At 46.1% G+C, this 22,667-nt stretch overlaps 2 protein-coding genes and 1 long non-coding RNA gene across 4 annotated transcripts in view; 2 read left to right on the top strand and 1 right to left on the bottom strand.

Annotated features, from left to right (window-relative positions):
* LOC148105824 (focadhesin-like) overlaps positions 1 to 14,562 on the top strand; it is a 49,462-nt gene extending 34,900 nt beyond the window's left edge. For both annotated transcript variants that reach the window (XM_087839047.1, XM_087839046.1), the window contains exons 26-44: positions 3,700 to 3,938; positions 4,015 to 4,104; positions 4,339 to 4,486; positions 4,952 to 5,071; positions 5,148 to 5,270; positions 5,375 to 5,452; positions 7,268 to 7,339; positions 7,454 to 7,556; positions 7,655 to 7,735; positions 7,807 to 7,935; positions 8,010 to 8,125; positions 8,481 to 8,735; positions 10,732 to 10,828; positions 10,918 to 10,932; positions 11,605 to 11,760; positions 11,878 to 11,975; positions 12,205 to 12,456; positions 12,547 to 12,622; positions 14,347 to 14,562. In XM_087839047.1, the coding sequence (XP_087695173.1) occupies positions 3,700 to 3,938; positions 4,015 to 4,104; positions 4,339 to 4,486; positions 4,952 to 5,071; positions 5,148 to 5,270; positions 5,375 to 5,452; positions 7,268 to 7,339; positions 7,454 to 7,556; positions 7,655 to 7,735; positions 7,807 to 7,935; positions 8,010 to 8,125; positions 8,481 to 8,735; positions 10,732 to 10,828; positions 10,918 to 10,932; positions 11,605 to 11,760; positions 11,878 to 11,975; positions 12,205 to 12,456; positions 12,547 to 12,622; positions 14,347 to 14,420 (2,322 nt within the window). In that variant the 3' untranslated portion in view covers positions 14,421 to 14,562. The remainder of the gene's footprint in view (positions 1 to 3,699; positions 3,939 to 4,014; positions 4,105 to 4,338; positions 4,487 to 4,951; positions 5,072 to 5,147; positions 5,271 to 5,374; positions 5,453 to 7,267; positions 7,340 to 7,453; positions 7,557 to 7,654; positions 7,736 to 7,806; positions 7,936 to 8,009; positions 8,126 to 8,480; positions 8,736 to 10,731; positions 10,829 to 10,917; positions 10,933 to 11,604; positions 11,761 to 11,877; positions 11,976 to 12,204; positions 12,457 to 12,546; positions 12,623 to 14,346) is intronic.
* Positions 1 to 22,667, top strand: part of LOC148105817 (protein NLRC3-like) — a 261,895-nt gene that overhangs the window by 64,751 nt on the left and 174,477 nt on the right. The gene's annotated exons all lie outside the window — the stretch shown is intronic.
* LOC148105823 (uncharacterized) lies at positions 14,482 to 16,030 on the bottom strand. The gene is made up of 2 exons (XR_015718618.1): positions 15,962 to 16,030; positions 14,482 to 14,728 (listed from the first exon to the last, which is right to left on the bottom strand). It is a non-coding gene; the product is annotated as an uncharacterized LOC148105823 (long non-coding RNA).

Below are 22,667 nucleotides of genomic sequence, written 5' to 3'. Positions count from 1 at the left end.
TTTTCTGAAACAAAACTTCTTTTGCTCCACCTTTTTGTTTCAGAAACACCTAAATAAAAATTAAAAATCTCAATCATAGTCAGGCACAGCTAAATCCTAATGCTTGCGAGTTACCATAGGCAACCACGCTGTGTGTTGTTAACCTCTTCTACAGGTACCCTCTTGTGATGTGTGCACTTCCTGTATGATTTTGTGCTACCCCCAGTACATGTTGTGTGCATGTGAGGTGTTGCCTTTCCGTTTTGTCCAGCAGTGCACTTGCATACCTCAGTACTTGTCTTCCTCCCCCTTTTGTGGTGGTCTGGACACTTTTTCAGTTCTTCACTTCAAGGCAGTCGTTTGTCTCCCTGGATTCCTTAACCCAATTTGATTCCCCAGACTAAAACAGCAGCCTCTGTCCTCACTTGCTCCTCTCACTCCGTTCTTCTATCCTACTTTGCAGTCCAATGGCAGTCAGTTCGCTTCAGCTTTGTCCTGTGTATTCTCCCACTGTCTCTTTCACTGCCATTTTGCTCCAAACATGGCAAATGTCAAACTCAGAAAGTCTCCTCAAAAGTCCTTCACCCACAGTGAAGTTGCAGCTTGCTGGAACCGCATCTCTCCATCCATCCAGTCGTGATGATGGATCTTCTCTTCCTTTCTCTGATGTCGTTTGCCCATAGCGCTGCTGGACCTCTATGCTCAGGACTCTGCTGTTGTCTCTTGGACTGCTGTCCACTGTTAATGTTAACTGCACTCCGTGTCTTCAAGAAGCGATTAGCTTCCTTGGAGCTTGCTTTTTCAGGATGAGGAAGGAAAGCTGCAAAACAATTCAGCCAAAACTTGGGCTGGGTGTTTCTAATGATCTTTACCTATAATTGTCTTCCGACTGCTGCTTGTGGAGAATTGATCCAGGTCCATCTCCCCACCTGCAAGTGACACACTGAGACAACTTGGTCATTCACTGTCCTGGCCTGGAGTCTGTGGACTCCGTGTTTATGTTTAAGTTTATTAACATTCTGTGGTTTTGTTTATTTTGGGTTGTTTCTAATTATCCCTAGTGTTTTGTGTCCTCTGTGCCCTCCTGTTCCACATTCCTATGTTCTGTCTCCCCAGTCTGTGTTAAATTTGCATCTGTGTTAGAGTTCAGTTGGTGTGTTTCCTGTTTTATTTTGAAGGTCTTTTCAGTGTTTCTAGTTTCACTTCCCCTTGTGTTGTAATGTCCAATTAATTCCAGCCGTGTCTCTCTCCTGTCTTAAAAACCCAGAAAGTAAGATTTTAGTTGTTCTTGACTGAGAAAAACAAAACCCTCTTCTTATTATTACTACTTATTTTCATCAACCACACTCCTATTCTGTTTTTCTTTTGTTTCCACTAAGGGAAGCTGGTGACCTGCAGTATCACCCGCTCCCCCCAGTTGGAGACAATTCCCCTCTCACAATTCCACATTTTTTTGGTTTTGTTGTTTTTTTCTTTTTAATTTTTACCCTTTTTTTTTTTTTTTTTACCCCATTGTTTTACACCCACACATCAACCTCTTAATCCACTTCTCCAACCTCTCTTTTCATTCCTCCCCAACTGCTCTCATCTAGTTGTTGATCAAATTCTCCATATTATTACTATTATTGTTTTGTCAATAATTCCCTGTAATCCGCTCTGTCTCCCCTTTTGTCCCTCAAAGGAACACACACACACACACACACACACACACACACACACACACACACACACACACCTCTATTTTGCTCCTCACCTCCATTTTGCCCCTCAGGGCACTTACACACACCTCCTCCATTTTGGTCATCAGGTAGCTTAAACACACACCTACACAACTTTCCTTTGTCCTCAAAGGAGCACCCCCACACACACACACCTTTTGTTCTTCAGATTCAGCCACATGCTGCTCTCTGCACAATCACACTTTGCAAACCTAAGTTTTCTTAAAACACAAACTCACAACAAAGTAGAATTTAGGGAGGAATATTTAACCAATCTGCTCCCTCGGCCTCAAACCGTTTTAGTAGAATTTAGGGAGGAATATTTAGCCAATCTTCTCCCTCGGCCTCAAACCGTTTTAGTAGAATTTAGGGAGGAATCTTTAGCCAATCTACTCCCTCGGCCTCAAACCGTTTTAGTAGAATTTAGGGAGGAATTTTTAGCCAATCTACTCCCTCGGCCTCAAACCGTTTTAGTAGAATTCGGGGGTCCTGAACTTCCCAGGCCTCAAACCTAGCTCCAGAAACGCCGTCTGGGCCTATGAATTCGTCAACTCATAGGAGGGGCAGCCACATCCAAGGACAATAGAATTTAGAAAGTCCTGCTTTCTGGGCCTCAAACCCTCACTTTTAGAGAAACCAGCTCTGTTCTACACACATCTCTTATCAAAATTTACGGACTTCTGCGTTCAGGACACTTTTGGGTGAAATTTAGCTTATTTCCAATATGCAGATTCGATTAAACAGGTTCTGCTTACCTTGTTTTTTTTGCCGACAATACCCTCAGTGTCCATTCCGCTTCAGCCAAGGTCCAAATGGAGATCAACTACCAAGATCCGGGTCACGGCACCAAATTGTCGAGACAAACGCCGGTCTCTCCGATTCTTTTGGTCCTGGTAGAGATCACGCTGAGATGTTTCCATGTTTTACACAATCCTTTTATTACCCATTATTCTTACAGATGCATCTGGAGATCAGCACACTGCATTCCTATGCAGTCCTATGCTAAAGGCTGATCTAAAGAACTCCACACAACAGTTACAGTTATAACCTCTGGTCTCCTCCCCCCTACAGTAAACACCCCCACAATGGAAATACACTAGTACAGTGGCCAAGGGTGCTGACACCCTGACCCCCATCTCCTTTTATGGTAGTGTCCGTTAGCCCTTTGTCTGCCCCTCACCCTCAGTAACTCTTGCTTCATGCCCTGGGGGTGGGGGTTGATTTTCCTTCTGCCCTGCACCTCAGTTCTTTGTTCCCATCCAAGGCCTATTTTCTATTTTGTATCCTTACACCCATTACCACAATATTATAATGTTGCAAGCAATCACAAACTACATTCTCTTTAACTCTGATCTACATTAAGGAATCTATTCTCAACACCCTCAAAAGTAAACATGCAGTGATTCACCTGCCTCATAAACCACATGTTATTCTAAATAAACACGAGCTCCGTGTGATTGTCCGTCTGTTAACTGCAGCCTGCTGGCTGCTGTGGTTCAGAGACACTGATGTGGCTGCTGTAGCTGCAACACCAGCGTGTGTGTCAGATTAACAGTGTTGGATTTGTTAGTGTGGAGCAGCTTTTATCACTCTGAGCTCTGAAAGTGTTCATCAGTGTGAGTGAGGGGAGCCGCTGACTGTCTTTAGCACCTGTGCTAACACTTTCAGCACTCGGTGCCTTTCCAGACGTGCTAGCGGCACTAATGCATCCCCATGGCTTCAGAGATGTTTGAAGCTGCACTTTATCCCGAGCATGCAGTGAACCAAAAACAACTTTATTTTTATGACTTTCTCACAAAAAGAAGCAAAACAAGCCTGAAACATCGCTGCATCGACACGTAAACCAGCTGGAGTGTATTAGCATCAATATTCCAGTAAACGTGGTTCTCACAGCTCAGCGAGTCTTTGCTCTCTAACACATGTTGCTGTTGGCTGCACAGTTGTTGTGAATATAAAGTTGCTTTCTTGCATTGATTACTTTCACCCTGTGCTGCCTCCTCAGCGCTCCTACTCGGGTGAGAACACGGCGAGCACCATAGCGCGCTCCTGTGCGAGCCTCGCCCTGTCGCTGCTCGTCTCCGTGCTCGTTGTGTGGCAGCGGGACGGTCTGACCCACATCCTGTCGGCACTGCGGGCCGGCCTCCCGGGATCCCCCACCGCAGACGACTCCCAGGCCGTCCAGTTCCACTCCGGGCTCGGTCTCGGCATGGTGCTGTCCACCCTGCTGCACCAGCGCCTCAGGTACAGAATCTGCAGGAGGAGATTCTGATGTGAACCAACAGCGTAACTCTTACTGACTGCCTGTGTCCTCTGTCAGTGATGAGTCTGCTCAGAAGGATGCTGATCTCCTCTTCGGCCCTCTGGATGCTCTGGAAAGTTCCTCTTTCAACCCCAACCTGGAATACAAGTACGTCCTCTCGTGTTTGCAGAGAGCAAACTGACATCACATGGTTGGTAGGAAGCTGGAAGATTCAGCCGTTACCAAGGCTGCATTTCTGCTGCTCAATAAAAGAGCTCGTTTGGCACATTTACTCTTTTTCAACAGACACATCTGGAAGCTTGTTAGGAGTTAATATTCAACAGTGAAACAGGGGTTAGCATATTAAATGTGCTCTTCCATGTTCTCGCCTTCTTTCCTCAGCACTGGCTGTATACTGGGTCTGGGTCTAGTGCTGTCTGCCTTCTGCAGCAGCGGACAGAGGAGTCGACATGTCCGTGTCAGCCTGACACTCGACAAGCTGCTGGCCAACCTGCAAGACTGCAGTGGACGAGGACGCATGGTGCAGGAGGTACAGCAGCCCTGCACACGACTCGCACGCTGACGCCAGAGCCGAGGTCCTGAAGTCTCTGACGCAGGAACAAGTCTGTGATTGTAACTCTGCTCAGACACGTTTGTGACAGAAGAAGCTGAAATAGTCGTTTTGATGAATTATCTACTAAAGACAGTTTCTGCTACATGAACATGAAACAAGAGCTAAAACTTTGAGATGATGCTGATGTGTGAACTTTGACCTATGACCTCGAAGCACTAAAATGTGTATCTTATGATGTTTACCGTACGATTGGAACAGATTCGGCTTCTATAAGCTGTGAAAACGTGTCGTCGTGACCTTGTAGAGCAAATAAAAAGTGTGTAACACAGATAAGCTTTGTTTACTGTCCAAGGTGGAGACGCTGCACGGCCAGTGTGGGGTGAAGGTTGAAAACTGTGCCGTATAAAGTTTTCACTGACCTTCACATGTGTGTGTGTGCAGGTGTTGGCGTACTCTGTGGCGTGTGTGAGCGTCTCAGCGTTCAGCGCAGGTCTTATTGACGCCGCCAAGGCCGAGGAGGTCACGGACACGCTGCGCAGCCTGACTGAGGAGAGCCAGCAGGTCAGTAGAAGAGCTGATGGGGTCATTCTGGCTCCAGCAGCTCTTTGTGGTTTCATTGATGACCCTGTGTCCCCAGACCCCGGGCTTCTCCCTGGCTCTGGGGTTAGCGGTCCACGGGCTGTCGGTGTGCGGCCACGGCAAAGCAGAGCACATCCACCCTCACCTGCTCGCAGCCTGGATCAAAATCTTACTGGCTGAGGTACAAAACCTCACTTTCTACATCTCAGCCTAAATGTTCATGTAAACGATGTCCAACCACGTGAAAGGATGTTTGGGGTCCCAGCGCTGACCTTTGTGTTACAGGGCTGTCCCACCATGCAGCGGCTGGCTGCTGTCAACGGGCTGGTGGCGTTGGTGGGATCAGAGAGTTACCTCGTTCAGGTAAGACGCTGCAGCTTCATGTTATCACCTGCTGTTGTGTTTCTGAGGATGTCTTTGTGGTTTCAAGCATGTGGAGCCATAGATGATCGAGCTCATGTGACCCTGTAAGGTTTGAGGAATCACCATGGTTACCATAGGAACACACTGGCAAACCCAGTATTTAAAAAGATGTGATGGATGCAGATCTGTGTCTTCTGTGCAGCCATGTGAAGCGTCCCCGTGTTCATAAAGAGATGCAAACACACCTTCAGTTGAATGAATGAATGAATGAATGAATGAATGAATGAATGCTTTATTGGCTTGGTTGCCCCGCAGAGGAATGGGACACACACACACACACACACACACACACACACACACACACACACACACACACACACACACACACACACACACCCCCGACTTACACACATAACAAAGACATCACATGGGGATACAGTCGGAGATCGGCAGCGTTACAGAGAAAACACTGAAAAAAGTACACAACAATGGGAAAGTACAAGAGGAAAAAAGAGACCTCTACTCATACTGGCACCTATGGGAGGACAGCATGAGAACAGGAAACAAAAACTCCTCTGCACAGAGAGCACATAAATGTCCACAGTACAACATTGGAGCACGTGACCACAGGGTTGGGTAGGGGGTGAGGAGTAATCCGAAGGAAACACAGCAGTCCTCCTGCACAGCGCTACCATTCCAGCGCGACACCCAGACCCGCCGTGTTCCCCCACAGGAAACAAGCTTTGAAGGCGTTTGGAGAGGGAGGGGGATGAGTGCGTGCTTATCAGTGTAAGTGTGTGTGTGTGCGTGTCCAGAGTTCAGCTGAGACAGTGTCCTCCGCTCTATCTAAGTAAACAGTCTGCCAACCAACCCAGGTGGGCTTGGGATGGGAAGAACAGTCATCACACAGTCATCATCAGGGAGTGTTTGTTGCACCAGCCTTGGGCCCACAGCTGGCGCCGTGGTTTCCACATGTTGAATTCGTAGATTTTTCTGTTATACGAGCAGCTCAGGAGAATTTAAAGCTGATTCATTAACACTCGGACGCTGGTCTCTCTATCTCCCGTTGGAGAGCCGTGAGCCTCCCCATGATGGTATCAAACTTCTGATCCGTGGTGTTGTCATTCTTTTGATTCTGAGACCTCACAACTGCAGTGACCCGTTCTGTGATGTGATCCAACTTTCGCTCAAGGTTGTCATTTTGAGCAGGGCCCTCTCTGATGTATCCCACCATACGCTCAATGGTGTTGTTTTGAGTCTTCACAGCAGCTGTAAGCGTCTCCAAGGTGTTAACCATGCTGCGTTTGTTGTGAGAGGTCGCGCCTCGTCCCATCGTTTCAATCCCAGCGGGCAGCCTTGTGGGGGTTTGAACAGCCGGTTCCGCTCTCTTATTTCTCCGATAAGTCAGGGCCATGCCAGCTCCGATCAGCAAGAACCCTGTTATCATGGTTCCGAAGGGTAGATATCTTCAGTGTCCTCGATCGACAGTCCCGCCAGGCACATGATCCTCCATGTCTGCCACCCGTCCATCGTGTATCCGGCAGAGAAAGTCCCTCCAGGGCACTCGGGCTCTCCCGAGCTCAGACTTCTCGTTGAGAAAAGGGTGTCAATAGCATTCAGAGACCAGTTGATCAAATCCATAATTCTCTTTAGGTTTTAGAGAACAGACTGTGAGAGACTGTTCCAGGGAAAGTAATGCACATGAGACAAGACAAGGACACAAGAGGTTAAGCAGGGAAGATAAGGGGAAGGAGGAGAGGAGAAAAAAGTGCAGCTGAAGTTAGCGACAGTGATGCTGATTCTCCTCTGATGCAGCTGAAGAGCGAGACGGAGCTCGTGTCCAAGCAGCAGAACAGGCTGAATGAAGTTATTCGGGCCGTCACACAGGTAAGAGTTTACTTATCACATATTACTTTACTCTGATTACTACACACGATACTCTCCCCTCTGCTCGCTCCTCAGAGCGTCTGTTTCAGCCACTTGTCGGCTCTTTGGTTGCAGATCATCACGTTCTCTGGAGCCATCGGTTTGCAGTCCAACAGCGCCTGTTTGCTGGGACATTTGCACCTGGCCCACATGTCCAGCAGTCACAGTCACACAGCAGGTAACACAGGAGTCAGTGGGCGGAGCAGAGCTGGATGCAGCGTTAGTAACACTTTAAAATGATCTACTGGGCACTAACTACTTTGATCCAACTCCCAGTTCCTCCAGATTTCAGTTACCTCTCAGAGAAAAGTGTCGTCAGATCCACGACGGAGTTCGTCACAGAAGCTGGACAAAAAGGTTTGTGACATCTACAGAGGTCGTTGTGTTTGAAGCTGTAACTCTGTAACATCGTCTCTCTCTGGGCGCAGGTCCTCAGTCCTCCCATCCAGGCCTGGTTAAGACCGCTCTCACCGCTTTGGCGTCAGTCGGCGCCTCTTTCCAGTATCCGCCCATCAACTGGAGCGCCGCTCTTTCTCCTTTAATGAGGATGAGCTTTGGTAAGAGTTGTCGCTCAGTGCTGTCCGTGAAGCCACAGATCCTGTTCAGTCGATGTTGTTGTTGTGTTTTGTAGGAGAGGATGTGCAGCATCAGTGTGTTGTCCTGGCAGCCTGTCAGACCCAGTCCTCCCACAGCGCTGCTCTGTTTTTGGGCTCCTGGTTGTCGCCTCCCCTGGTCCACAGTCTCAGTGTAAGTTCAGTTGGGTATTAGCGCTGTGACAGCTGATATTCAGTCTCCATCAGGTTTATAGGCTGGTCCACTTTAATCTGTTGTTTCTTGATATGCAGCTTATATTTGAACAGGTTTCTTTAGGTGTTCTTAACAGAAACAGGAGCATCTACTGCCTCACCTCTGAGCTCAGCTGTTTCTCAGTCGTACAGCAGCTGAAGAAATGTCTGAATAATCAGCGTTTGGCTTCTAAAGCTGAACAGATGCTCTTTAACCACGACACACATCCAGTCTGTCTCTGCTGTAGGAGAGCGTGCTGAGTCCAGTACAATGATGAAGGCTTCAGAGATCCTTACTGGCTGTCTGTCTCCCCCAGTACCAGACCCGGGCCCACCTCTATGAGACTCTGGGCTCGTGGATGAAGCACGTGACTGAGGACAAGCTGCAGGTGTATGTGGAGAGTTTGGGGGTGCAGCAGTTTGACCTCCGACCCCAGCGCGCGTCCCTGTGTCGCTCTGTGCTGCGGGGCCTGGCTCAGGCCATGGCCCTCCCAAACCCCTCTAGCAGCTGCTGGACCATCCTCTGCTCTGCCACGGAGAAGATCTTCACCTTCCTGCCCGACCGAATCCAGGTGCAGTGTAGCTGCTGACTGTTATCACTGACACGTAGAAGCTTTTTCTTTGATGCATGGCTCTGTCCCTGGTTTTACGCTCGGGGATTGTGATATCCTCTGATGTTCCCATCCACCCAGAGACACGAACAGGAGCATAAACCCATTTTATTCAAAGCAAGAAGCTGTGACAGATGCTGCTGTAGGTGTGCAGAGCTTCAGTCACCGGAGCTCGGCTGGAAATGAGCTGTTCTCATCACCACAGCAGCTTCAGCCCATCGTTAGCTCAGCTGTAAGAACACCTCGACGGGCAGGGACCAAACACAGCATCATAATAACAACAGTGGTAACTGGAACAGTTACAGTAACAGTTCTGCTCTTTCAGTAATTAAGTAATACGTAATTATCTTGATGGATGTTGGACGAGGAGGCCTGATAGAAATGCCAGTCAGGTTTATAATAAGTGCAAAGACAGGATGTGCAGCAGGTTCCTGTTAGTGTTCGTTTGATGTCGTCAAACTCAAAAGTTAAAGACGTCGAACTCTTGGATACAAACTGGGTGCTTCAGTGAAACATGCAAACATTTATACATGTTTTGGTGGGATGGCTGTCTGGGTTTATTAGGACAATATGAAGTTTGCAAACATAAAAACAGAATGCAGTCACGTGCATTGGCCTGATTACATCCATAGCAGAACACACAGGACATGTCAGCTGGATAAACTGAGTAAATGAAGTGCAGACAGGAGCTGATCAGAGCATTTCCTCTGACAACAGTCTGTGTGTGCAGACTAACTGTGGCACTGCTTGAAGAGCAGGTTGTCTGATGTAGGACAACAGCTGCTTAATAGGCCAGATGTTTTCAGCTGGAGAAAGGTGAGACGCAGGTCTTTGTAACGATGAAGTCTGGCTGTAGTAAGACAGATGTGTGTGCCAGTTCCAAAGACACTAACGACCTTCATACCTTCAGAGATGCAGGGTCTGCTCCTCCTCCTCTTCATGAGGAAGAATGTCACGTTTGATGCACCTGGTCAGAGACGTGTTTACAGTTTGCTGCAGTCCATTTAAAGCTGATTCTGCCCGTAGAAGAAGACCTCTGGACCATGGTCACATGACCTCTGGACCATGGTCACATGACCTCTGGACCATGGTCACATGACCTCTGGTCCATGGTCACATGACCTCTGGACCATGATGCAGCTGTAGCTAGCACGTCTGCTCGCTCTGGCTAACAGTGATTTCTGTGACACAGCTGTCGCTGTTTCTGCCACTCGAGACCTCCTTTGACCTTTGTTCATGCAGGTCGTCACGTTGAGACTCGTTCACAGGAGAGAGCTGATCTAGACCAGCGTGATCTCGACCAGCGTGATCTCGACCAGCGTGATCTCGACCAGCGTGATCTCGACCAGCGTGATCTCGACCAGCGTGATCTCGACCAGCGTGATCTCGACCAGCATTTTCAAAGTACAATAAAGGAAAACAGTCAAACAGCTAAAGTTGTGTGAGGATCACGGGCAGTTAGACTCATTTTAGCCTTTGTCCAAATCCTCTGTCGTCTTTACGTTGAGCAGCATGTTTCTGAACCTGTGGCATCATTAACCTCATCAGTCTGAAGAACAGCACAGTGCTCGTGTTTCATGGTACTTGATGCTACATTTCAGCTTTTGAACGGCTGGAATCATTTAGTTGATGATATGTGCGCTGGTGTGTGTCGCCTACCATTGGCTCCCTGAGTTTAACAGCTGCTAATAGCTGAACCTGTTAGCCGTGCTCTGTTCACCTTTCTGTGACATCAGCTGATCTCCTTCAACCTGCTGTATTTGTCTGTTTTGAAACCTTTGTGTGGAGCAGTCTAACAGTTAAAGCCTTTTTATTCGTGCTGCTGCTGGGCCCTGCTGGCATCGAGCTTTGCCTCTTTAACACATGAACACAGGTTCAAAGGTGTTTAAATGACACATTTTAAATAAAAAATAACAATTTTTATGTTTGTGTTTGATTTCTTGTACATTTATTTCAGGATGATGAAGTGGATCTGTATGTGGGCGTGGCCAAGTGTCTGTCTGAGATGTCTGACACAGAGATTGAGAGGATCATGAAAGTCTCTGAGGTACAGTGTTAATAACACCAGCAGAAAATGAACAGAGGGACCACGTCCACTGTTTCCATGTGCTGAAGCGTGGGCAGAAGTACGTTTGGTTTACAGGTTCAAAGACATGTTGTTGGTCTCATAGTGGAAATGGAAGTAATTCCAGTGACCTGTAGCTCATATTGCTTTATTACTTATAGCTGTCAGTGTGTGGACAGTAAAACCTGCATTCTTCCTAATGCCCAGCAGGGGGCCCACTACACAAGTGTGTATTTCTAAAAGGAGCACTTTAAGTAAACGTTCAGTTTGACCAAATGTAACCATATAGTGATTTAAGCTTTCAGTAATTTAGAGGAATCTTCCTCACATGGTTACTTTATTCACTTCAACAACAGTCGTGCTTTATACTGTGAGGTCGACCCTACAGTAATAATACAGAGAAAACCCAACAATCATATGAGCCCCTATGAGCAGCACTTTGGTGACAGTGGGAAGGAAAAACTCAGTTTTAACAGGAAGAAACCTCCAGCAGAACCAGGCTCAGGGAGGGGCGGGGCCTCTGCTGTGATTGGTTGGGGTGGGAGAAGGAAGACAGGATAACTAAACATGAAATGGTGACAGGTGTGTAGTTTGAAGCCCTCTCAGCTGCTGTTGACCCTCGTTGTTGATCCTCTGCTGGCTTCCTTTCAGCACACGTGCGGTGATCACGTCACGCCTGTCATTCAGTCTGTGACGGTTCGTTGAAGCTCAGCGTGCGCTGTGGCTTTAACATCTCTGCGTTCTGTTTAGACTCAAATGGAGAAGACGTCTTAGCCTACCTGACCTCTCAGGGACGAGTGCCCCTCCTTAGTCTTAATGATGTCATTGCTGGGGTCCTCCGTGGTTGGCCGAGCCGCCGAGTGGGGTGGCTCCTCCTGCAGACGTTTTACCAGTGTCGCCTGGCAACCAGCATCAACACAGGTGAGACAGGAAGGCGTTCCTACTGCGTGGAAAGTGGATCTCTCCTGATCTAACAGACGACTGACACCTGTGTGTTTTACCATGATGGTTTTCATTTAGTCAGCATCTTTGTCACAGGCATCTCCAGACGGGTGGAGTGGCTCCTGGAGCTGATGGGACATATCCGAAATGTTGCCTACGGCGTAACAGACGTCCAGCGTGGAGACACCAGATCGGTATGTTTCTGAGTGACCGCCATGTGACTCCCACACATCCTCCTCTTCCTCCCAGCAGCTGAGCTTAGCTAAATGCTGGTCCACCATGACGGTGCCGTGTTAACTACAGCGAGGCTGCTCTCGAGCATCAGCAGTAGAGCAAAGCTTGCTGCTGTTTGCTTCTTCTGTGTATCTGAGTTGGTGGAAGCAGATTCTGTGTCGTGTGTTTCTAACTGAGTGTGCTCTGCAGGCCACCGACTTCCTGTTCCAGCTCTTTGCTGCTGCAGTAGTTTCCTGGAGCGACCACATCATGCCACTCCTCTTTGGCATCCGGGTCCAGTGGTTTCCATGGCAGCCAGACCCCAAGCCTCAGGCTCTAACACACGGTCTATATGGCGAGGAGTCGTCGGTGGACGGCGCCCTGTCCCAGTGCCTGTTAGCGATGTCCCACAGCCTCCCTCGGCTCCTGGACAAGGAGCCCTGGAGCAGCCAAACGCCCAAGGTCAGTGTTTGTGCTGTGAACTTTGACCTTTAGCTCAAATGTCACTCGTTGTAAACGTGCAGAAGGGATGACCCCGTGTGTGTGTCTCAGTTCATAGACTGGCTTCTCAGCATCATGGAAGCTCCTGACCAGAGCGTGTCAGCATCAACGGTCAGCACAGCTAGAGGTGAGCAAAGCAGCCTTTTTCCTGCTTACACATTTCATAATATTTCACTCTGTTTGAACCACAGCAGTACACAGACTGTTGTCTCCATAAACTACTTCATGAAATCACATCTAAACAGTTTAATTAGATATAGATTATTATTATTACCATCCTTGTGCAGGTCTCATTGAAATTAAGACCTGGCCTGAGTTTTGTCAGGTTCTTACATCCTCGAGGTAAAAACTTCACTATAAAGCCAAAAGTACTCCCCTCTCCAAACCACTGAATGCAGGTGTTCAGTCACTGGTGGCCACAGGTGTATAAGCCCGAGCAGGTGTTTGTGCTGCTGATAGGATGGCACCTGAACACAAACTCCAGTTGAGGTGACAAAGTGGAAGCAACTGGGAACGACAGCGTCTCTGCTGTGAAGTGATAGGCCATCTAAAATCGAAGGGCGGGGTCAGCCACAGCGTGCACTAAGCACTTTCTAACATTCATCTATGTTCAAGGATGGCTGGCGAGCAGACTGGGATCAAACCACCAACCTTCCTATTAGCAGATGACCTGCTGAGCTGGAGCTGAGCTGTGCAGCGGTTTAAAGCACAGCAACAGCAGAGACCATGACTCAGACTTCATGTGACAATCGAAGCAGTGTGGGCGTGGTGGAGAGTTGTCCAAGTGTAAAGCTTGGAGGAGAGGGCGATTATGGTGTGGTATTTTACACAGCTTCGTGCGTCCAGCCAGGTTTGGTGTGGAAGAACTTGACCTCTGTGGGATGAGTTGGAGCGAGGACTCAGCCAGACCTTCTGATCCAACATCAACCTGACCTGCTGAAGCTGTTATAGTTGCAAACTAAATCATATGTATTCAGGATGGAAAGTCAGAGAAGTTCACGTGTGTGAAGGTAGACGAGCGAACACGTTTGGCAATAGTGTATTTTCATAGGTTTCACTAAAGTGACCAGTACACCACCAGCTGTGGTTTCTTCTTTACTGGTTTTGCCCCAGAAGCTAAACCTTCGTGGTAAAGCCTGTATGTTCAGGTCTCCTTGTGAAATGCATCGTGTGTTTCATGGACTGGTTCTTATGAACCACTGTTCTTCTCTGAGCGGTTTATACTCATCCACGCACGGCTTTCTGTGCTTACATCGCACTGCTGTGGATGCAGATGTGTGTATTCAGGTTAGAAGCCTGAATTTCAGCTCAGACACATGCAGTTTGTAGTTTCTGCTGAAATATTTCTGTCAGTGATCACAGAGACAGAGCAGTCCAACCAATCATGGCCTCCATGAACTTGGTTGTGTCGGAGCTCCACCCTCACCACGTCCCTCAGACACGGTCATTGGACTGTTAGTTTCTCTGCACTGTTGCAGGTTAACTCACAATATCAAGTTACCATAGAGGCGGACTGTTGTGATTCAGCTCTATATAAATAAATGATGATTTGGCCAAATGAGCTCCACAGGCCTCATCTGTGGCAGTCTTTACATGCGAACTAATGCACCATGTTTATTAGACACTCAGCTGACAGCACTGTTGGAAAAGAAGGTGTGGAAAGAGCAGGTGGTATTTTAAGAGAGGTTTACTCAAACATCAGTGTTCATACAGGCAGGATATGCTGAAAAAATGATCTGGTCTTCAGAGCAGCCAGATTTCTCTGATCGCTCTGATTTCTCTGATCTCTCTGATTTCTCTGATCTCTCTGATTTCTCTGATCTCTCTGATCTCTCCTGTGGTTCCTTTCAGCTGCTCTGTTGGCACTCAGGTCCTCTGCAGAGTTCAAGAAGAAAGCCGTGTGGACCAGAGCGTACGGCTGGTAGCCCAGAGGAGCCTCGGTGTCCTGCTCAGGCGTTGCTGCTCGTACACAAAGACACACACGGCTGCTGGTCTGAGCTGCTGTTTAATGTTAGACAGTAACTGTACTGTAGGAATCTGTGCTGTCAATAAAAGTGCAACAGAAATCATTTTGGGTCTAGAACATCCTTTTCTCTCTTTACAGCAGATCGTTAAATTCGACTTCATCCGTAACTCCAACGAGCTGTGACTTCATGTTACTTCCTCTTCCTGTTCCACTTCTCCAGGTGGTGGTGCCTCTCCTTCAGCAGCTGCCCGACTGTGAGCGAGGCTCCTGAAAACCAAACAGTGTTTTACATCACAGTTACACTACAGTTACACTACAGATACATCACAGTTACACTACAGTTACACTACAGATACACTGCAGTTACTGTACAGTTACATCACAGTTACTGCACAGTTACACTACAGTTACATCACAGTTACACTACAGTTACACAGTTACACTACAGTTACACTACAGTTACACTACAGTTACACTACAGTTACTGTACAGTTACATCACAGATACACTGCAGTTACTGTACAGTTACATCACAGTTACTGTACAGTTACACTACAGTTACATCACAGTTACACTACAGTTACACAGTTACACTACAGTTACACTACAGTTACACTACAGTTACACTACAGTTACACAGTAACTTCATTCATGACACCAATTTAACATCCCCAGATAGAAGATCCTCCTCAGTGTTGTCACCACAGATCTGGTCAGAAAGCTCGGACACCAACTATGATGATATGACAGTGAGGCCTGTAACTGTTCTTCATCGTCCTAGTCTTCCTCAGGAAACTGTCACCCGTAGTTTTCCCAACAGTAACAAATCAGGAGAACCTGAGAACGTTTTGTGTTCTTTTCCTTCAGTCTGTTCTAGTTCAGCTGGATTTAGGTCGTGTTAGTGAAGCGACCGACCTCTGTGTCTAACATCTTTTTGTCTTAGTTAAGGTTCTCGTCTAAACGTGTTTGCTGTTCATCAGCCGGCATGTTTAACATACAAGGACGAGCGACTGAGGACCACAAGAGTTAAAAAACTAATAATGGTAACATATTTCTTAGTTCTGTAACGATTATGCAGTATCTAAAGAAAAAAGTAAAACTGTCTCTGCAACGTTGCAGTGGCCTATGCTGCAAGTATGAAATGTATAGTTTAATCTATCTTACAGCTTTTATTAAGTTTAATCCACATAATTACTCAGAAAACCTCACTGGTATCAGAGCTTTCAGTCATTTTAAGTATCATTTGCACAGGGAAGTTGTGTGTAAATATGGACAGAATCAGATCAGTGCCCACCAAAAGTGAGTCTGATTTATCGAGAAAAACTTTAACGTGGCTGCACGCAGAAGCTGAAACAACCAAAGCTAATCAAAGTAGTGGCTGACTGAAGACGACTGCAGTGACCATACATGTAAAGGAGGAGCTTGGACTCAAACAAACGTGGATCAGTGCAGCACGTCCATCAGGTGACTAATGTCACAAAGGGTTGTTCTCCGTCTTACCAAGAGTGAGGACAGGCAGGTAGAGCACCAGCACCACGGGCAGGTGGCTGTTTGGAGCTGTCGTTGAGTTGAGTAGACACGACTGGGAGGCCGTTTGCTCAACATAAGGCAGCGCCTGATAGATGGTGGCAGCTGAGAGAGAAACAAAAAGGGGAACAAACACTTCACTTGCTGTGCTTTTACTTCATTCACTATCACAGTGTTATTGGCCTGTGTGTCGCTGATATACACAACGTTCCTCCAGCACTTCTGCTTACAGCACAGAGGTTACTCACTGCAGCTGGAATGCACTGTGCTCATTTCCTGGCTTCATATCATCAGCTCTGCTTGGCTAACCCATTTCCTGTTGGCTCCCAACACTTCCCTTACACAACACTCTGACCACACAATGAACCTCGTAATGTTGAGAAGTCAAAATACTTATGAGCTCAGCTTTCAGTTTGTTGGAATAAAAGATGGAAACTCGATGATTTCCACCTACACTGGAATGTAAACTGGCTGTTTAGGGGGAGGGTTTCTGCCCTGGGTATCTGCTTAGAGGGAAAGTAAGACGTCATGGTTTAAAAATGTAGATTGTTTGACACATTAGTAAAATAATTGCATTAGTGCTGAGAGGTCAGGTCCAGGGAGTGCTGTTCAACTGTAAGGTACTAAAAGCTTCTTAAAGCTCTGCATCCTGTGTGCTTTTAAAACGATTTATCAAAGTAAAGTTGAAGTTTGAAAAGCTGATGTGTTTGTGCATCACTGTAAAACTACATTATTGGGTTCAAACGCAGCTGCGTCCTTATAAAACCTGCGGTGCATACCGGAGGAGGTCCAGGACGTTCCAGAAGAAGAGCTGCACACACACCACCGGTTTACTCTGCAGCTCTGAACCAAAACAACAAAAGTGCACAAGTGTGTGAGACTACAGATTCTAGAATCAGAACTGCTGATTTCATTACTCTGAACTTTTAAAGGCAGGTTTTGTATCTGAGAGCAGGGACACTTGCTGTGTTCAGTGTGACTCGTCTCTGCAGAAGGTCAGGGCTCTGATAGTTACAGTTAGCGGGTGACTTACTGGGCAGGTGGATCCTGAGTGTCTTTTGCAGTCAGGGTTCATTATGGTCCTGGTTGCTACTGGAAATAAAGAAACAAAAGGAGGGTGTGTTGTTCAGGAAGTACAGACTGTAGCTCAGCAGGTAGAATTACTAACTGGAAGGTTGGAGGTTTGATCCCTGGCTGCTCCAGTCTGCACGCCATGGTATCCTTGGGCAAGATATGGAACCCCGACTTGCTCTCCGATGCATCCATCATAGTGTCATTGTTAGAAAAAGAAGTGCTTGTGTGAATGAAGCACGCTGTATAAAATGCTTTGACTGCTCATATAGAAAAGCAGCTTATAAGAACTGCTTCATTTTCCAGATAATTCCACTATTAAGACAACAGACATTTGGGAGGCTTTCTCCTGAGAGTAACACTGAAAGTCTTGCTGCTCCTCCACAAAATGAACTCTTCAGTTTAGATTTGATTAAAGACACAGCTCAGCTAAACACAACTCAAACTAATCTACACTATTTTTCTTTATTACGCAGCATTTTTATAACTATTTCCAGATGTTTCTAAAGATGAAAACAGAATTAAACTCCAGCCTGATCCGTTTCTGAGGTTCCTGACTCTGAACGTGCCTCAAACGCCTCTCTGATCGTTTCCTTCCGTCGCTTTTACTTTCGCTTTCGTGAATGTTGCGGCGCGTTGATCGTCTCCATGTTAAGGTAACGTTAGCAGTCTGTACTGTTTTCCTGGCTAACATCAGCTGTGTGCAGCTTAGTTTCAGCATAAATCTGCTTCGTTTTATGTGAGATCAGAGTCTGGGAATGAGACAGAAACAGTTAGTTGATGATCAGCAGCTGAACTCAGAGTCGATGTTACTGTGGATCCACTGACTGATGACTGTAGGCAGCTTCTCCTGCCTCCATCAGTCTGTTATGGAAGCCCGTTTCCGCCACAAAAAAGGATCCATTCTCGAAATTTCGACTTATAACTCGAAATTTCGAGCTACTTTTCTCAAAATTTCGAGTTATAAGTCGAAATTTCGAGAATGGATCCTTTTTTTTTGTGGCGGAAACAAAAACTGCCATCTACTGCCAATCAGTAATCTACGTACAATGCGCACTCAAAACCGCATCGCAACAAATCGGCGCTTTCGAGAGTACGTTTGCTGATATTAACGCCATGTGATTCAGCTAATAACAGAAGGATTTCATCATTTGTGAAGCCACACAGACAATAATCAGCAATTTGTGCATTTATGACTGGCTGTAATTCTGGTATCTTAGCTGTAGCATTTGTAGCTGAGGGCTTCAGCTTCCGGGTAACAAAGAAATTACGTCATTCACGTAAATTACTGATTGACAGTTTTCTCAAAATTCCAAGTTAATAAGTCGAAATTACGAAAAAATAACTCGAAATTTCGAAAGAGTTGCTTTTTGGACGTCGCTGCCAACATTTCATCTATAAAATGCATTTCTCTGCTCGTTCGCTATAGTCTGCTGCTGTATTTGTATGCAGGTTATTTTCCTTTTTCAGCTTAACTGGTGATATTCATTCGTGTATTGTAGGTGAATGCGCTGATGTTAGTTCATAAATTCTGCAGAGTTAGTAAACTGGCCGTTTTTGCTCAATAATTCCTGTTTCATGTTCAAACCATCAGACAGAAACTCTGTTTTTATGTTCTTCAGCCTGTTGTTCTTGAGGTAATCTGTGATGCGTTTAATGACCCTCCACATGCTCTGAGGGTCATTTGAAGAGAAACAGAACTTCATCTTTAGAGCATAAGTGGGTTTTTGCCCTCTTTATGCCCGCGGTCAGGCTCTGTTTATTGTATTATAACACTCATAGGACACGGTGTCCTGCTGCACACACACTGCACACAATGACAGCTGCAGAGTTTGTGTCTGATGTATTAAGTATGAAACACTGTTGGGCTAAAATCTGGTCAGAATGAATCCAGGTGCAGGTGTGTCAGTTTAGGACCACTGGACTAACATCCAAGTGCTCACAATATAAAGTGTATTCTGTAGTAACATCCTGGTGTTGCAGCAACAGTCCCACATGGAAACGTCAACAGTCAAACTCAAAATCTCTTTTTGTCAACAATAAAATGACAGCAGACCAATTTGAAGAAAGTTGGTAAAAAGCTTCAGAAATTAGTAAAATATTAAAAAGTGTCTTGATGCTCAATCATCCAGGTAAGGGTTAGGTAGTGCTGTGATTGCAGACATTCCCCAACTCTCTGTGAATGGGACTCATGGCCATTGATCAGTGGTTGTTGATCAATGGTCATGACCTCCCAGCCATTGTGCAAATGTCCTGTTTATAAGGTTGGAAACCTGCAGTCAGCTGAGACTGAAGGAGTCACCTGGATGAGTCATGAAACGTTTCTCCCACTGAAAACATCCAGATGAACAGAATCAACTTTTGGGGATTAAAACGTGTCTGAATTAATCAGTGGGTGCTGAGTGGGTCAGTCAGTGTGTCTGCTGGGCTGATTTGTGTTTCCTCTGCAGGTGAAGGTAGAAAGTGTGTGTGAGCTGATGTGAATTGAGCAGCATGGATCAGTGTGAGGACAGAGAGGAGGGAGTCCCTCCCTCTAAAAGCACTCTGTGTGGGGAACATGAGAGCCAGACCAAAGCTCAGAGGTGAGATGACCATCTCTAACTGTCCATGACTCTTCTCCATGTCACAGCTCAGCACTCACATCACTGCTCCATCATTATTCACAGGAACCCACCTGGACCTCCACCCAGCTCTGTGTCCTTACAGAGTGACACGTCTAAAGATGTCTTCATTGAGTTTAAAGACTCTGCTGCAGAGAGGTGAGCTGTTAGTAACAAGAACTCTCTGATTTAAATGATTTTGATGTTTCCTGGTTTCTAAAATGCATCTCTGTAGCAGAGCAGTGTCTCCAAGGACACACAGGCTCAGCTGTAACTGTCAGTTTATCTGGTTTTAAGACACATTTGGACTCGATTGGCTGTTTTTAACTATGTATTTTAATCAGAGGTGTAAATTTAGACCTCACACATCTGGATCCTAAACTATGATAGAAACAGCTGCTAGCAGTGGGTAGTTTGACTTTGATACGCTGCTCTAGAAAGCAAACAAAGGTTTGTGCAGCTCCTCTTCAGAAAAGTGTTCAGAGAGCAGCTGCTGTATTAGACAAAGGCTCGTCGTGTGAGCCCAGATGTGTGTAACAGCTGGATAAAGGAGAACCATCACAGTCACGTCTCCATCCCGCCTTTATTAATGAACTTCCTGTTGCTTGCAGATGACAGAAACACAAAGTGTTTGTGCCACGTGATGCTGCAGGATTTGTTAACATGTCCATGATGGTAACATCTCCTCGTCTAACTGCAAACACATGAGCGCTCCTAACGGCAGCTATCACAGCCACACAGGCAGACTGTGTCTCACTGTTGCATTCAGGGACATTTGTTTTCCTGTAAAAAGCTGAACTCTAATCTAAGAGGACTGTTACTGACAGGAAACAGCTGCATTATCTGCAGTCTGTGTGATCACAGCTGCTTCAATCACTTTATCAGAGAATTGATCATTGAATAAAACATGTTTGTGTCTGCAGAGGTCAGAGGTCACAGTCTGCAGGATCCAGCTGTCCGTCTGTGAGGAGTGAACGGTCCAAACATGAACCTTCAGACTTCAGTGCTGAACCTGGACCAACGAGGTCAGAGAACTGTGATGACTCCTTTACATGTTTGTGTTTTCCTGGATAAATATGACCAAAGATTCATTAAAAAGATAAAAATATTAGACGTTGTCCTGTAGCGCTGTGTGGCAGGCAGGATTGGACCCAAACACAACAGGATGAAGTCAAAGAGGCAGCTTTATTTCAGCTGTGAACATGCAAACAGCAGAAATAAGAAAACATAACTGTAGGTTTGCAGCGAATGAAGCCTCAGCTCGATGCTCCACTTTGTCCCTCTTTTCCTTCTCCAAACAGCCACATCAGGAGTCTCTGATGGAGTTTTTAAATATTTAATTACAAATGTCCAAAGATGGGTTCAGGATACCTGAATCCACAATTATTAAAGCTAAAATAGTTCACAGGGTTTGGACTTTGTTAGGTGACGAGAGAACATCAAAGTGTTTTTATCTTTAAACAGTATTTTTATCACTTCAGTTGCTCTCACAGCCCTGTTTGTTATTTTACCAGAGCTCTTATGTTTCACTCAGTGCTCCCACCAAACACCTTGGAGGACACATTAGTGTGATTTAGATTTCATTGGTGCAAACACCAGTCACACAAGCTAACCCATGGAGGCAGCAGCAGGCTTTGTGTTTGGTAAAGTCTGTTGGCTTAAACTAAGAGAGTTTAGTTTGTTAGCACAAAGAGCTGTCAGCTAAAGCCCCGAATGCACTTTGAATACAGATGAACTGAGAAAAACACTTTAAATACAGCAAACAGTCAAACTGACAACATCTTTTTCTGCTGATCATCCACAGCAGAACATTTAGCATTCATGCTAGCAGCAGGCTATGACTGTCCACTCAGCACCAACACAGGTAGGAGTGAGCAGTGATGAAGCAGGACTGTGGGCAAGTTTGAGCTACAATCCTATTGGCTTCTCAGTTTCTCCAAAGAAAAGGGGAAAAATTCTTGGTGTTGTGAAGATGTGAGTTGGTCTTGTTGTCGTGGGGCTGGAAGGATGCTGGCAGTGAGAGGCTTTTCATACAGTGTTCAGTAACAGAATGAGAAGAAAGCCACTGCACATGAAACAAGTTGCTCGTAGTGTTTGTTTACTGTGTTTATGCCACAATGTCAGATCAGTTGTAGATTCACATGCAGACTTGTCCAGTGAAACCAGTGCAAGTACTGCAGTACAGAGCAAAGACTAAGCAAGCCAGGAGAGCTCTCCAACTTTCTGAAAGTATCAGGATATTTGAGTGATAAAAAAAAGTGGATCATGCAACAATGTCCCTCAGCACACAAAAGAATCAAAGCAGAATAAATATAATGTTTTAGAAAGGCCGATCAAACACTTACAGGGACCTGAAGAGAGAGAACCAACAAAATGTCATGGCTAACAGAGGAACTCAAGCACAGACTGAGTTCTGACAAACAAAAAGGTGACAGTTTATTTACCAAAGGGGTGAACCACAGTGCTCTATATATGTACAGTAAGTTGGGGAAGGGGTCCAGGGCTCCAGGGAAAAGAGGGAAGGGAGTCCACACTCACTCCTCTTCAGTCACTCTTGTCCTACTCTCCACTCACAGCCACACTCGGGAGTCACAGGTAAGCGTCTGTAACCAGGTCCGGGGAAATATATACTCAAAGTATACACAAAGTTAACACAACTGGTGAATTTAGAGAGAGATTTCTTAGCAAGGAATAGAGATCATGAACACAGGAGGGTCAATGTCCCAGCGACAAAATGCTCCATGCCGCGTTAAATGGTTACCGGTAAGCCCAGGTGAATCAGCAACAGGTGGTGTAATCATCATAACTGTGTGGACCAAGAGCGAGAGGCCATTACAAGCTCCACCCAGGCAGGCAAAACGCTAGCAGGAGAGAGCAAAACATAAAACCTGAAAAGCCATCATGAGCCAGCCAGAGAGACACAGAGTTTTATACTAGAAGAGAAACCTGCTCATCTTCATCATGTTTATTTAAATAGAGAAAATCAGAAGTCTCTGTGTGTCAGACCA

The sequence above is a fragment of the Neolamprologus brichardi genome, chromosome 3 (assembly GCF_056152115.1).
Source record: "Neolamprologus brichardi isolate AB-2024 chromosome 3, ASM5615211v1, whole genome shotgun sequence".
Taxonomy (NCBI): Eukaryota; Metazoa; Chordata; class Actinopteri; order Cichliformes; family Cichlidae; genus Neolamprologus; species Neolamprologus brichardi.
Note: the sequence above shows the minus strand (reverse complement) of the source record. Positions and strands in the feature narration are given on the sequence as shown.